Genomic DNA, 15,021 nt, shown 5'->3' with positions numbered 1-15,021 from the left:
GAGATGGCGGGATCAAGTGAAAAAGGTAATGAAAAGTGACAGATTTCGATCTAAAGAACGCGAAATATAATTAGAAAGAAATAAGTTAGTGCTTCTGTACAAAACAAGGGGGTGGGGGGGGCGATTACTATCTCTGGCGCTGTGTAACAATCCGTAAGTTAATTCCTTCGACCACGCCAGCGGTTGCCTTTGTTAACTTCTTTTTTTTTTTGTTCAAAGGACCAAAACATATATACATAATCTTAGTTTAAAGCTTGATCAAAAAAACATGAGGTAATATTATTCCTTCACTTAGTACATCGTTAAAGTTGAAAAAAGGTTGGTAGTTCTGAAGTCAAGGACCGCAAAGTGTAAGCACTGCGATTCTTTTAAGTTTTCTCATGATTACTTACTTACAAAAAACAAAGACACTGTGTTTGTTATCAGCCCATTTGATGATACTTTTAGTAAAGGCGCAAAATTTCATATGCAAACATATTTCGACGTTGGCATTATTAGTCACGACATTTAATTGTTTACAAAGCTGATAGCCTAAAAGCACTATACACCAGTGGCAATTATACGAATACTAATATTCTCGCAGCATTTAAAAATAGTATCATTCCTCCAAAACTGTATTTTAATAGAAGTACAAATTCATAAAAGTTAATGAAACAAATCTGTTGCCGAAGTGAAAAACAGTGCCTAATCACCACTGTATGTAAAGCCTTTTTTTTTTTTTTTAAGGAAAAACTGGGTATTAGCAACTTATACGAACGGGGAGAAATTACTTTTCCTCACATGAATAATACTCTACTTCGATAATGACTAACTCTGGCGCTGCTTCATGTTTTGAATTTTATCTCAGAGAGCCTGCCATTCTGACCGCCAAATATGCCCGAGTCAAGAGTCAGACTTAAAATTTCAGGCTTGTCGGCCCTTGGTTATTCTTTGATGATATGAAATTGCTATTTCATTGTAATAGATACATCACCTTGGTTGCTTTACTTGGCTGAAATGGAGTTTCTGTCACTTGCAATCAGATTCTGTAGTGTGGCGATATTTTCGCCATATACAGTACTCTGTTCTGTGTAAAACTGACTTGCTAATTAATGGTTACTTGGCTTGTTCAAGAAGAATATTTATTTAAATGATAATAACATCTGAACACAATAGGAAACAGCAGCAGTTCTGAAAAAGTGTAATGAAAAGGATACCATGAAAATTTAGTTTGAATATCATGAAAAATTTACGTGAAGAGCACATCTATGGATTATGACAACTATAACATATTTCATCTCCGTTAGCCGGGAACATATACCCTAGGCAGAATTAGAGGTTCTGACAAGCTTGGGGCATGTTTAGAACAGGGTTCTGTGGAAGGTCACTGAAAAAGGGCAAATATCTGGTGGGAGACCAGGTTCATCTGGGTTTATGTTTTTTATCTGACCTCCAGATGAGCAGAACTGAATTTGAAAGAAATCATTAGTGAAATAAAAAAAAAATGGTGAAAACAAAAGAAGGGAAAGCTCTACAATACATATTTAAAGGAAAGGAAAAGCTGTAGCCCATGTGAAAAACGAAACATAAAGAAAGAAATACAGTATGCGTGCAAAAAAAAAAAAATAAATTGTTAGTAATGGGTTCTTATACTAAGTACTTACAAGTTGGATAGCGTTAGATTAGATCTGAGACAGATAATGAAATTATAAGCGAAAGATAAGAAATCAGTGGACGCACTCCCCGTTTACATATATAAATGACGAAATATTCCGTAAAAAAAACCTCAAACGTCACTCATTAGTGTTTAATTATATTCTGTTAATATTGATTTTCAAGTCATTCTTTCCCGCTCTGTCTATCTATCTATCTATCTATCTATCTATCTATCTATATATATATATATATATATATATATATATATATATATATATATATATATATATATACATATACACATATATATATATGTATGTATGTATATATATACACATATGTGGAGAGAGAGAGAGAGAGAGAGAGAGAGAGAGAGAGAGAGAGAGAGAGAGAGAGAGAGAGAGAGAGAGAGCACAGCATTTTTAAAGATAATAATCTGGAATTATAAAACAAGACAATAAAATCCTGTACCTAACAAAAGACTCTCTAATGCATTAGTTTAAAGCTTCAGATACACGAAGGGTCATTATGTTGACTTGCAATTGCATTGTATCTTTGTATTTATTTATAGTTTAAAAGTAGGCTTAGCTAATTTACCGCAATATGAAAGCAAATGACCGACAATGTTAAACATTCAAGTAAGTGATAAGTCTTTATCTCTGATGATACTTGGATTATAAAAGTCTCTGTTTAATGATAACATAGCATTGTGGCGTTGTTAGATAAGCTTACCAACTATGAAATCACAAATATTTAGATTGAAAACCTCTCCGAAACTGGAGTATTGGATTCTTACATTCCGGGAATAGAATTGAAAATAGGTATCAGAGACAAATCTAGTAAGTCCCAAACGTTCAAGAAAAGAAAAAAGATATAACTTCTTCGAAAATTGGTAATGACATAAGCCTTTTTTTCCAGACTTAAAACACACTAACTGTGTAAGCAAATCTTGAATAACTGGAAATTCGCACCGGGTAAGTTCCTCGAAGTATTTTTGAGATGAGAATAATAGATAATAAGAAAAACTATTGAACACAAAGTCCCTGCAGACAAAAGATAAGATAAAAATACAAGAAGACTCTTTCGGCTGAAACAAAAGATACGAAGAATGTGGTGGTATGAAAGATGAAAGGGTAGTTCTAGTTGTCAGTAGAGATTATAAGTGTTAATCACCCCTATTTCCTTCACGTGCATGTAAAGGAACTATGATTCCTCCTCTCACTTATTCTTTTGGGACATTTCCTCATTCAAACATGCCTTATACAGCTTGACAAACTACTTGACAAAATTCTTCTACCTACTGGACTTCTACAACTCACTTTAGGTAGTGTCGTCTCTCGGTTCCTTTCTCTAGTTCAGTCAGTATCTTGGATATCTTCCTTATATTATCAAGAGTCAATGCCACAAGTAATCCTATTTTGCACAATTTAGACCTTCCGCCCATCTATCCTCTGCATTCAGTAGTCCTTCAAAATTCACATTGTACTGACCTTCCTTAGACAGCATTTTTCAATTTGCGACTTTTATCATAAGACGCATATGACCATTAACATTCTTCTGTGCTTTTCCCTAAGGAATGGTTTTTTTTTTCTCAAATATATACCTCTAAATATTTACCGTACCCACCCTTAATCACTGATACTGTCCTTGACTACCTTCCCCCCCACCCCCTCATGTACACTGCACATGAGCATCTCCTTTGCTCTGCAGCTGCACTTCTCACTGTCTCCATTTTCCCTTGAACACCATCCAGTCTCATCATTTCACTATTACTTCTTTCGTTATTTCTTCCTGCCTTATTGTATCCACACATACTACATGAGAATTCTTCAACCTCATCTTCAGCTTTGCATACTTCTTATACGATCTTTCCACCCAACCCTAACCAGTTTTTTCATGCATGTTCATCTGAGCCCTTAATCTTGCTTACTTCTCATCAAACTCAACTAAAATTGCTATATGTTAGTTCTACCTTTGGTAGCCAACCACTCCTTGTGTCATCATTACATCCATTGCGGGGTTGGTTTACAATGATATTTAGGAGTATATTTAGCAAATTATGATTTTCATTACTAACCAAGGTGCAACCATGGCTGGAATCATTCTGCTTTCCCAAGAGCCCCAGAGAGGAATGCAGTCCAGTCTAGACTTGGCGTTTAAGAGAGCTAAGAATAAACTGTGCAAGAGAACTAAGAAAGAAAAAGAAATAAGTTAAATAACACTAAATAAGATACAACAAAGGAAATTAAGTAAGACAAAAACAAATAAACCACGAAGTGAAATTCAAGTCAGCCTGACCAACATAAAGCATTAGAGCCAAATCTGAACTTCAACTACAGGACTGGGAAAATCATTCTGCAGTTTTTGTCACACCGGAAATAAAACTTATTGAACACTTTGGTTTACTGAACCTTATATAAGAAAGAGCATAACTGTTAGAATTAACTGCATATTTAATAGCATGCTGTGCATGATAAAGTCTTTGAAGACCTGAATGCAAATGTTGACCAGATTTATGAAATATTTCGTACATTAACAATGTGCTATTAGGATAAAGGTAACAAAGGTTAATCAGTCTAAAATCGAGTTAGATGCTGAAGACTAACAGGAGGAAAAGTTTCAAAACCACGACAAAATAAAAGAAATAAAGCATTTGCTCAAGTCAGACAAGTCTCCAAAAGTCTTGAAATATTTTCCCAGTACACCAACTTTGTGTATAATTGAAGGAGAGAGACGGCTACTTTTCTCAAACATGAATTTGCATTAGAGAATGAAACCTTGAATTTTATAACTGACAAGTAATTTAAGAAACACTGTCAATGAAACGAAACACTGTTAATGAAAAGATCTGTCCGGGAGAAATCAAGTATCACAAACCTGATAATAATCGTACTTTTGAGTTCTTTCAGGGTTGACATCCGTCCCTCATAATCTGAAACAATTTAATTCTTGATAAATCTCTGCTAAGAGATTCCGCTACTTTAGGTATGTACTCGGAAGAGTTCAGTGCAAAGAGAGTTGCATCATCTGTATAATCAGTAAGCTTGTTTTCAAGGACAAACCATGTATTGTACATATATAATAAAACTAACGGGCCAAGAATACTACCCTGGGGAATACCAGGGGTTGCATTCCTGTAATCACTATAGTACCTCTCAATAACTGCTCTTTGAAATTTATTATTCACAATAGCCGCTGCTGTAGTGCCATCAATGCACCTCACGTGGCACACTATAGGCACTGTTACAGGGTGGTTGCAGGGTCCCTTCGGCCACTAGTTGAACCAACTTTTTAGCCTTTTACTTCAAATCCATTTTTGCTTTCTCCCCTCAGTCTTGTTGTCCAACCTGTCTGGGGTTTTGTCCAAGTTCCTACGTTAAAATTAAAGCCTTCTGTTGCTAAATCTCGATCTTACTGTCCAATCACTCCCTTCCCTCTTTTCAATGTCTTAACTAAGATGGAAAAACGTCTGCAGACCCAATTCAACGTCTTTCACGTACCAGATCCAAATAAAGTGAAATGAGATGAACAGCGCTGATTGGCCGAAAATGCCCCAGTGTTTGACGAAGGTCAACCCTAACAAAATTAAAAGTATGATTGTTAGTGAACACTGTTTGAAAATATGCCATTCATTCCAACTTTGGGTTCAGTAAAAACTCACCTCCTCTTCCTAACCATTTGCATACACTGCCGTATTCCTTCCTTCAACACTTTTTCTACCGTCATCGCCAGAACCTGGGAATTGGTGATGCTCTTATTTCAGTTTCCAGTACAGATATCCATGGATCCTGGTCATGGGGTGTGTACGATTGTTCTTGACTTTAGAGTTTAGTGCTGTTTTTATCGTGTTAATCAATAGGTCCTTAAACAGAAGGTCCACCAACTCCCATCTGTTTTCACTGGTAACGCCAGTATGGGCGAAACTGTAAAAGAGAGAAATGAAAGATTTCAACAGAAAGCGACGTTATCAAAAGAATTCTTCACCGAGTTAGACAATTATTGATAATTATACGGCATGGTAACACCAGAGTATAAATTGAAATCATATCTCTTTCTCTTTCTCATAAAGTATGGTTATGCTCAATACTATTCTGCATCAAATCGTCAGGTTTGTTACTTGACTAATGAGTAGTAAAACAAGCGATTTTAAATGCGTGAGAAAAATGTGTTTCCGGCTCTGCATCACTGTAAACCATATTTGGTTTATTGGTCCTCTCCCACCTCACCCCCAACATGGTATCGTCGCTTTCCTGTGCTTTATCTTGCAAGCGCACATGCACCCGTATGTCTTAAACGCAAAGCACAATACTTTTTTGTCAAGTTGAACTGTTCTCTATCACGGTCATTGAGTCAGGTTTGACTTCCCTTCAAGGATCTCAAAGAACCTGAAAAGTACTGAAATAGTATTCATTTGACCCACATTCATTCCCCTGAAATGCTGAATGCCTGTAAAGAATTTACATATGACGAGGAAAAACATGAGTGATAAGCTCAACAGGTTTCATGAGAGATTAGATAACTGGCCATCCATCATCATACACTTCCCTTTGGCTCAGTGAATGATTAGGAACTGTCTGTTGAAAACCAAAATCGATTTCAGGGAGCCACCATGAAGAGAATTCTATTGTTCCTAACAACAGCATTCTTTGCTCCATACGCGGCAGGTAATGTTCGGTTCTTGTGTTAGAGATTTATTTATAAAATTGCAGATACACGCAATTTCGGTTATTTGTTTCTGGAAGCTCACTGTTGAACGACTACTGTAGTCACAAGTTTATCAGATCTAATCAGTGATATTTACTCTTATACTGAACTGAAAATTGCTATATTCTTTGTGTGAAACCCTAGAAGTCACGTGACTGTGATTGTTTTCGAAGTCATATTGAAAACCATGCATAGGATAGCTGGACGAGTGATTCTACTCTACAAGCATCTCTGTAGCTTAGTCCGTAACATAATGTACTGCTCTAGTTATAGTGGAAACCCAGCTAATTTTTTACATAAAACATCTTACTTTTGAGAAACATCTAATGAAACTTTCAGTAAATGCCACGCAAAAATTAGGTATTGTTCGTAAGGCTTCATATATTGATAACTGATAAAACCAGTACAACCTGTTTTAGGTCATTTGTTCTTCCTTTACTAGAATACTGTTCTCCAGTGTGGATGTCTACTTCTGCCAGGGATTTATCTCTTTTAGATAGACTGGTCTGTGGTGGTAGGTTTCTGTTTCCTGATATTAGCAGTTATGACTAGGACCATCAACGGATGGTCTCTTGTTTGTCAATTTTTCATAAGTTGTATTTCAGCAGAGATCTTTCACATTCACAATTGATTTCTGATCCGCTTTCCTTGCTGAGAGCAACAAGATTCGTTGAACAGTAGCACCAATATGCAGTAAATGTGCCTCACTGTCGAACTTCTCAGTTCCAGAAGACTTTTATTCCTCTCACCATTGGACTTCTTTCGAATGAACACCATATTCTTTGGAAGCTTGATGTTCTAATCAATGGCCTCTGTGGGCTTGTTCCTTATGAACAGGGTTCATCTTCTGAATAATAATAATTAACTAATAGCACATAAGAAATAGTTGTTAATTTCGTCACAATTCTGTGCTACTAACCCAGTGGCATGACTTATTTTCCCTTGTCAACAAGAAATTCTTGGCTGAATAGTGACCAAGGTCATGTCTCTCATGTTCTTACATTGCTCCAGTTTTGGAAAATCACCAGATTTCAGAGGCTGTCCTGCAACGTTATTGCATGTACCGGATTGTGTTTTCCCTTCATGTTTCTGTAAACACAAGATTTGTTGTCCACAAAGTAATCAGAGAAAGTCTATTGAGCAAGTTTTTGTACATAATCTATGCCATTATTAGGGAAAGGATGAAGACAGACATCGACAATTGGCTCACTGTGGCTGAGTAGATCATTATCTTTGTAGATAATGATCTATAATTTACCAAGAACCACTGTGGTAAATTATAGATTCCAGAACAACCCAGTGATATAGCTGTACTAACTATTAGACTATGGGTTCTGTAATGGTATAAGTCCATCAGACCATAATTTGAAACATAAAAAAGTTAATCATGAAGTGGTGTCCTCTGATGGAGAGATATTGCCTGAAGGAAACTCGTCCCTTGAAGAGTTCCAAGCTGCCAAGATTCATCAGTCTCAAATTTTTGATTGAGGATTTACCTTTGGAAATTCTCTCTAAGGACATATTAAGCAAATCTTGAATATCCCAAAGAACATTTACATGAAAAAGTCCATATTAGTGAAGTTGATGAACGATTGATCTTTGTAATGTCAGGGGTAGCAGTAATGATGTCTGTCTTCTTAGAATCCATCAAGCTTTTAGTTCCTTGATCGGAACATCTGTTTTTACTGAAAATTATGGGCTGGTTAGTGGAATGTAGGTCATTCTCCATTTTGTCTGACGTACCTGTTTATCTTTTTTTTATGACAAATAATATCAACGGGACTTTCTAGTGAAAAAAATAAGTTCGTCGGTTAGGTGTCATGAATGAGAAAGAAGGCAGTTTTGCATGGGTTGATAGGGAAATCCATATTAGTCTGTATGAATGACATCTTAGTTGCCACGTGACATAAATAAGCCTAAAAAGCATCTTAATCACACAGCTGTGACTTGTAATCATGTCCTGCAGTCCAACCAACAAGGATATAGGATATAGGGATAAACTAGATCATCAGATAATAAACAGCGTTCATATTAGTCATAAATGTCCATAGCAGATGGACCTTCAATATGACAGGCTGGGTGGTTGCCAAATACAATGTGTATGTAACATACACGGTTTCTGCAATAGGTATGGCAGCTTGAATACAACATTCAAATAAAAAAACGATTCTCCAGTGTCCTTCGCTTCATTATAAGATTTCGTATTGTAAAAATTATTTCAGTCGCAACAGAAACAAGGTAATAACCAAACAGAAGCGAGGAAATGAATCAGTGGCTATAGTCACTGCTTTATTTCCACGCATTCAACCTTTTTCTCAAACAGACAACCAGTAATAACAATAGTAGATGTGTGTTCCTCCACAGATGCCAAATCAGAATATTTTTAGAAAGCAATAATAAAAATACAAAAAAACAATTATTTATGCCTCAACACTTGTTTGAAACACGAGTATTTAGTGTCAACAAAAAGATAAGTAAAGTAAGTGGAAGATGGAGAAAATAAAAAACAGTCCCAGGACAGATGTGTGTGTGTAGCCTAGAAACAAGTTGAGGAAATTTGGTAAACGAACCTGATTTTAAAGGCTAGCTTAGTATTATTTTCCCAACCAGATGAACGATTTAGGCTTGGCTTACATACCAACTCACCATTTGTTCCCAGTCCACCCTGTATCTGGCAAGATACTTGTCCTGCTCACAGATATCACTATTTGAGGAGGAAAACTTCTTGGTTATCACTAAGAACACAGCAAAGATGATGATAAGAGGTTCTGATGAGATGACATGGTTATAAATAACCACACAAAGTTTCAGTAGAATTAGGTGCAAGGCTGTTGGTAAGAAAAGGATTCGTAAATGGAGTGTACAATTGTTGATGTTCATAGATGATATTTCATTGTTTGGAGATAATGAAAAGAAAATGAAGGATCTAGTTAAAAATTGTGTTCGCATGATGAGAATGTTCAGAGTAGATGTGAACAAGAGTAATTTCTTGAAAGTAAATATCAGCAAGGAAGGTAGAGAAATGAATGCCAGTATATGATTGAAGAACAAAAGTAACTGATTTGTATTAGTGTCGTTATCTGGCAGAAAATGTAATGGACAGTGTAAGATAAAAGGAGAGGTGAGTCACAGGATAAACGACTGAAGCAAGAAAGGCAGCAGGTTGTGTGCAAAAGACTGGGAAGAAACTGGAATCGTCTATGAATGCCAAGGTGGTAATATGAAAAGGTACTCGTGAGCCTGTTCTCTTCTTTATGGAAGTAAAGTCTGGCTGTCGAATTTAAATAAAAAAAAAAACCTTGAAGCTATTGAGGTGAAGAGTTATATGAGCAGCATAAGCGGAACTGATAGTGTGAGAAAATTATCTAAATAGGTAGTAGTGGAAAAATGGTGTAGGTGAAAGAATGGGAGAGCATTATAATATGATTCGATAATGTGGACAGAACTGACAGTGAGAGTTCGGTAAGAGTGTATTGTTCAGAATCAGGGAAAGGATGAGAGGCAGGCCTACACAGGGTTGGACAGATGGTCTGGAAAGGGAGGGACTTTTGTGTAGGTGTATGGAATAGGTAATGCTATGGAAGTTTTGCTATACAAGGGATTCATTCATGATCCAGCAAGTGAAATATTAAATGGGCAGCTACGTTTTTTTCCAAGAATCACTCCTATTAAAAGAAAAAAGATAGGAAAAACAGAAGCATTCCATGAATTGTCTCTTGTTTCTTTGATATTAATATAGTCCTAGATGAGTGTTGTCCTTAGTAAACCAAAACAACGTAGAAAGGGATAGCAAAAATTAAGCAAATTACTGTCCTACGAGGTAGATGCTACTTTTGAAGAAGTGGTGTTAAAAGGTGATAACAAGATTTTTTTGCTATCTTTTAAGGACTTTTCCTTTTCTATTTTTTTTATCTCAATTTTTATCTTTTTTTCAGCTTATATAATGTGCTATACTTGCGTCAGTACACCAGAAGATAGCACCTGCTTAAATGATCCAGAAAAGGTTCAAATCGGTTCACCGGTTACAAACTGCTCTATGGAATGCTGTACTATCACACGTCTAGAGTTCATTGAAGACGGTAAGTGCTGACATTATCTTATAAGAAAATGACCTAAAATTCGATCATTCTATTAAGTTATTGGGAAATTACATCATGTCTTAGTTTTCACAGAAGCCATTTTACTTATTTTCTTCTTTTTTGATATAATCTTGCAGTGGAAATTCTCTGTAGCATCAGTCAAAGCTTTGCTGAGTGGAACAGTCTTTGTCTTGTGACACCTCTTCAGTAGTACTAAAATTTTAGATATGATAATAAGTATATAGAATATATTGTTCCTAACTGTGCCGGTGCAAAAAATGTGCAGGTGCTACATGCAAGTACATGTTGTGTCAAATTTTTAACATGATTCTCAAGGTACCATTAAAACATTCCATTGCTCCATTTGAAAAGGTAGATGCAAGTGGACAAATGTAAAGGGGTCTGAATCCAAAGGAATTCATCAGATATCACTGAAGTAACATATTACCACAAACCAAAAAATACACAAGGTTTTATCATTCCTAAACAGGACTTTGATGAAAGCTGTACCACTGAGACGTATATACTGTAGTATGCATTATCCTAGGAGGTACTGTGGTAGTAATGTATATCAAGAGGACAGACTAAAGTCCACTTGAGGAAGAGTCAGTAAACCAAATGACATATGCCACCAGATGACAGAAAGGGACTGTGTTCAAATGAAAACATTCCAAGGTAATACACAGTATATCTGCAAATAACTAATGCCCACCTATTGGATTTTGGTTTGCCAGTGATATAATAGTATACACAAGAGGCACTGGGAGCGCAAATCCAGGTTTCCTCTCATCACCCAACTGTTAACTGGTACAATTGCTTATAAAGAAACAGTTCCCAGTTTTCTCAGTCACCTGATGCTTATTCTTGTCCCACGGAAATCAATTACCAATCAGTCATGATGTCAGCCAGAATTTTCTCCCACTGAAAAACCACTTGATGTAAGATGATAATTCATAAGGTTCTTATTTTGTAATCTTTTCTTTTGTAATTAAGACTGAATAAGTCCATTTTTCATGTACCATGTACCGCTTGGTGGTGTAATAAACAATATTCAGTTTACTAGAAATACTGCAGCTTTCTTGGACTTCAGTACAGTATGCATTAGTTGCTTGCTGGACACTGGCTCGAAGAACACTAAAGTCCACCAGAAAAGACTTCTTTTGTGCTTTCGGGGAGTTCCTTTGAACCGAATCCTCCTTTTTAACACCTTTACTGATTGCATTTCTCTCCATATCACATGGTGGTGACTTCTCCATCCCACAAGGCATCTCATAATGAGTACAAATTCTTCTGGGAGTGCACGTAGTGTAACATTTGGCAAAGCTTCTGAAGGTTATTGCTGAACTTTCGAGTATATTACTAACAAATTTTCTGGAACACTCTTTTTGGTAGGCAGCATCATATATTAGATTGTCTTCTGAATCAACGCATGCAGTTAATCGAAGTTCCTTTCAAAACTGACACTATGTTGTACAGCATTGTAAAACATTTTTCTTACAACTTGGATAGAAAAGGCGTACAATGAATGATTTAGCAAGTGCATTTTCAATAATATGTTAGACCTTATACAAGAGGAATAGGCAGTTCTTAACGAGACAGTCTCGCTAAAGTTTTGTACAGGTATTTTATCTTCTGGTGCTTTCATGCGTCTTCGTTGGAGTCGTTCCAGCATTCCCTTGTAGCACTAGAGCTGATGTTTTACAATACACTTAATTAGGTCTTCGCCAGTGTCACCATTCAGATATTTACAATGTCTTTATGGTTTTTATTCAATGTACTTGTTTCGAATTCTTACGAAAAAAGGATTTTTTTTTAGGTAAGTATGAGTATTGAGTCTGACGCACTACATAAACAATAAAGTTTATGTGAATCGTAAGTCTCCTTTTACTGAAAGGGGCTCATCAGCTTCATGAAAATCTTCCATGTTCCTTAACCTCTTCCCTCAGCAGACATTTCACTCCCAAAAACAAAGGACAACCTACGGTGTATCTGCTACAGGGTTAAATGAAACTTCATGTAGGTAACAAGAAATTAAAATAATAAATACCTCACGTAAAACCTTCACTTATCAATTAATTGGCTATTTTGCTAAAATGACGAAAAAATGCAATTGCATTTGGGTTAAAATTCATAATAAAAAATATATCAGTTCAAATATCTTTACAGCCCATTATTTCAATGACCACGCATTGTATTCAAACCTTGCATAAAAAAAGTGGTTGTACATAGATTTACCGTTATAATCTTCTAAATTACAAACAAATGGGAATATTACTAGAAAATTGTAAAAAATAACATATACAGTTAAATTTCAAAGATTATGGAAGGCGTTCCACCTTAACGAAGCAATCACAGATATAATAAACAGCATCTACTGTAGTGTCCTCTTCAGTTCTATTCATATACAGGTAGTTCGTGATTAAATAAAACCATCCCCAACATTTTACCAAGAATTCTGCATCGGAATGACATATATTTCCTAATATATATATATATATATATATATATATATATATATATATATATATATATATATATATATATATATATATATATATATATATATATATATATATGTATGTATGCATGTATATGCAATGTGTATATATGTTACAGGCAGATATGAAATGCACTTAGGGACATTTGAGCCCCAGGGACTAGTACTAGACACGGCGAAATACATTTATATATATAGTATTAAACACGGCGAAACATATACTGTTTCGCCGTGTTTTCGTCCCTGAGATCAAAATGTCCTAGTGCATCTCGCTATCTGCCTGAAATATGCAGTTCTTGAAATATGGTTTATCTGTAACATATACATGCGCACACACACACATACACACACATATGTATGTATATATATATATATATATATATATATATATAATGTGTGTATATATGTATGTATGCATGTATATGCAATGTGTATATATGTTACAGGCAGATAGTGAAATGCACTTAGGGACATTTGAGCCCCCAGGGACTAGTACTAGACACGGCGAAATACATTTGACTCCCCAGGCCCAGGGGCTAGTATTAAACACGGCGAAACAGTGTAGGTAAGTCACTGTTTCGCCGTGTTTAGTACTAGTCCCTGGGAGATCAAAATGTCCCTAAGTGCATCTCGCTATCTGCCTGAAATTTCAGGCAGTTCGCGAAATGCCTGGTTTCGTTACCTGCCGGTAACATATACATACAAACACACACACACACGCACACACATACACATATATATATATATATATATATATATATATATATATATATATATATATATATATATATATATACATACATGTGTTTGGGTTTATGTTTGTTTGTGCGTGTTGGTATGTACGTGCATGTGTGTAGCCTCTTAAATTTTTGTAGTTAAATAAACAGTATACTGTATTTTTAGCGAGGCATACGTGAGCACAGACCTTTTCATCTGCAGTTTTCCTTTTCTTTTCAAGGAACCCTGTCGTCCTTTTCCCGGGGCTGCCAGAATGACTGCGAGAAGGACGGCATTTACAAGTACCCTGACTCGACGTTCTTAACCTACAAAACTTACTGCAGGAGCCCCAGGTGTAATGAAGGCGACGGCACCGAAGATCCAGGTGATCAGAAATATTTTCATTCTTGTTACGTTTAGTTTGAATTCTCCCACTTTTGTGATAACCGACAATTTGAATCTTATTTCTACCCTTTTCCCTCATAAACTGACCCCGACAGATGTCAAATTTAACATCTATTTGTTTATTCATTAAATAATTATGTCGCTTTTTTTATCGAGAGTAGAATTATGAGAAAAATCGGATAGCTTTCCATGTTCCTAAAGTATTTTGGTGAAGAACAAACCAAGCAGGGTACCACAGGTGATTAGCAAATTACGAGAATCGTCACATAATCTTTGCCAAAAGTGAGCTTCAGTATTTGCAGTGACACGTTTTGCCGTTTTGGTCATAAGTGTATAGAGACAATAAAATGGCTCATTTCTCTCTCTCTCTCTCTCTCTCTCTCTCTCTCTCTCTCTCTCTCTCTCTCTCTCTCTCTCTCTAGAAAAAAAAATCCATAACTGCTATATCTAATTCTGCTTACAGATGGGAAAGGGGACGGGTCAAATGAAATCCACGGCATCAAAGGCAAATCAGGTGGCATAGCAGTTGCTGCTTCTTTCTCGACGCTGCTGCTTTTCCTGGGTCTCCTGATTCTCCCGTGACCCAGTAAATGAAAAGAAGAAGTTTCCTAGTCATCCTTTTTCTGTTCCATATATAACTTTCACTTACAAATAATGTATTCCACGGTAAACTTTAAGCAGTTACTCTTGTTTGTCTGAATTTCTGGACCTTTACGAGCACATATACTTGCATGCCGGACAATCATTCATATACACACACATACATACATACACACACATAAATATAAATAAATATATACATATATATATAATCTTAAATGGACCATCACTTTTGTTTTCTCGATGGATAATTACCATGACAGTACATAATTTTATGTTAACAGGAGATGGGTCGATAATGTCTATCTATCTATGTATCAGTATTATTGATCAGTGAACGAAAATTTGAAATGTTTTCCCTTATTATTAAATTTAGAGCTTACA

The 15,021-nt window shown here is 35.9% G+C and overlaps 1 protein-coding gene and 1 long non-coding RNA gene across 4 annotated transcripts in view; one reads left to right on the top strand and one right to left on the bottom strand.

Moving 5' to 3' along the window:
* Positions 1-9,044, bottom strand: part of LOC136843183 (uncharacterized) — a 25,580-nt gene extending 16,536 nt beyond the window's left edge. The window contains exons 1-3 of one of the 3 annotated variants that reach the window (XR_010854473.1): positions 8,978-9,024; positions 5,297-5,558; positions 4,513-4,567 (exon numbers count right to left, since the gene is read on the bottom strand). This is a non-coding gene — a long non-coding RNA (uncharacterized lncRNA). Of the gene's footprint in view, positions 1-4,512; positions 4,568-5,296; positions 5,559-8,977 lie in introns of all 3 variants that reach the window. The other 2 variants (XR_010854472.1, XR_010854471.1) reach the window with 2 other exon arrangements.
* On the top strand, positions 6,143-15,021 carry LOC136843182 (glycosylphosphatidylinositol-anchored high density lipoprotein-binding protein 1-like). The gene is made up of 4 exons (XM_067111257.1): positions 6,143-6,299; positions 10,275-10,418; positions 13,874-14,017; positions 14,501-15,021. The coding sequence occupies exons 1-4, from the start codon at positions 6,245-6,247 to the stop codon at positions 14,617-14,619; spliced, it is 462 nt and encodes a 153-aa protein (XP_066967358.1). The 5' UTR covers positions 6,143-6,244; the 3' UTR covers positions 14,620-15,021.

Source organism: Macrobrachium rosenbergii, chromosome 11, assembly GCF_040412425.1.
Source record: "Macrobrachium rosenbergii isolate ZJJX-2024 chromosome 11, ASM4041242v1, whole genome shotgun sequence".
NCBI classification, from domain to species: Eukaryota; Metazoa; Arthropoda; class Malacostraca; order Decapoda; family Palaemonidae; genus Macrobrachium; species Macrobrachium rosenbergii.
This window is presented reverse-complemented; position numbering and strand designations above follow the sequence as displayed.

Bases quoted from the DNA above. Each gene is read 5' to 3' on its own strand.
- LOC136843182 (XM_067111257.1), top strand. From the start codon at position 6,245: ATGAAGAGAATTCTATTGTTCCTAACAACAGCATTCTTTGCTCCATAC. The intron at 6,300-10,274 runs GTAATGTTCGGT...TCTTTTTTTCAG, and splicing joins CTTTGCTCCATACGCGGCAG to CTTATATAATGTGCTATACT. The intron at 14,018-14,500 runs GTGATCAGAAAT...TTCTGCTTACAG, and splicing joins CGACGGCACCGAAGATCCAG to ATGGGAAAGGGGACGGGTCA.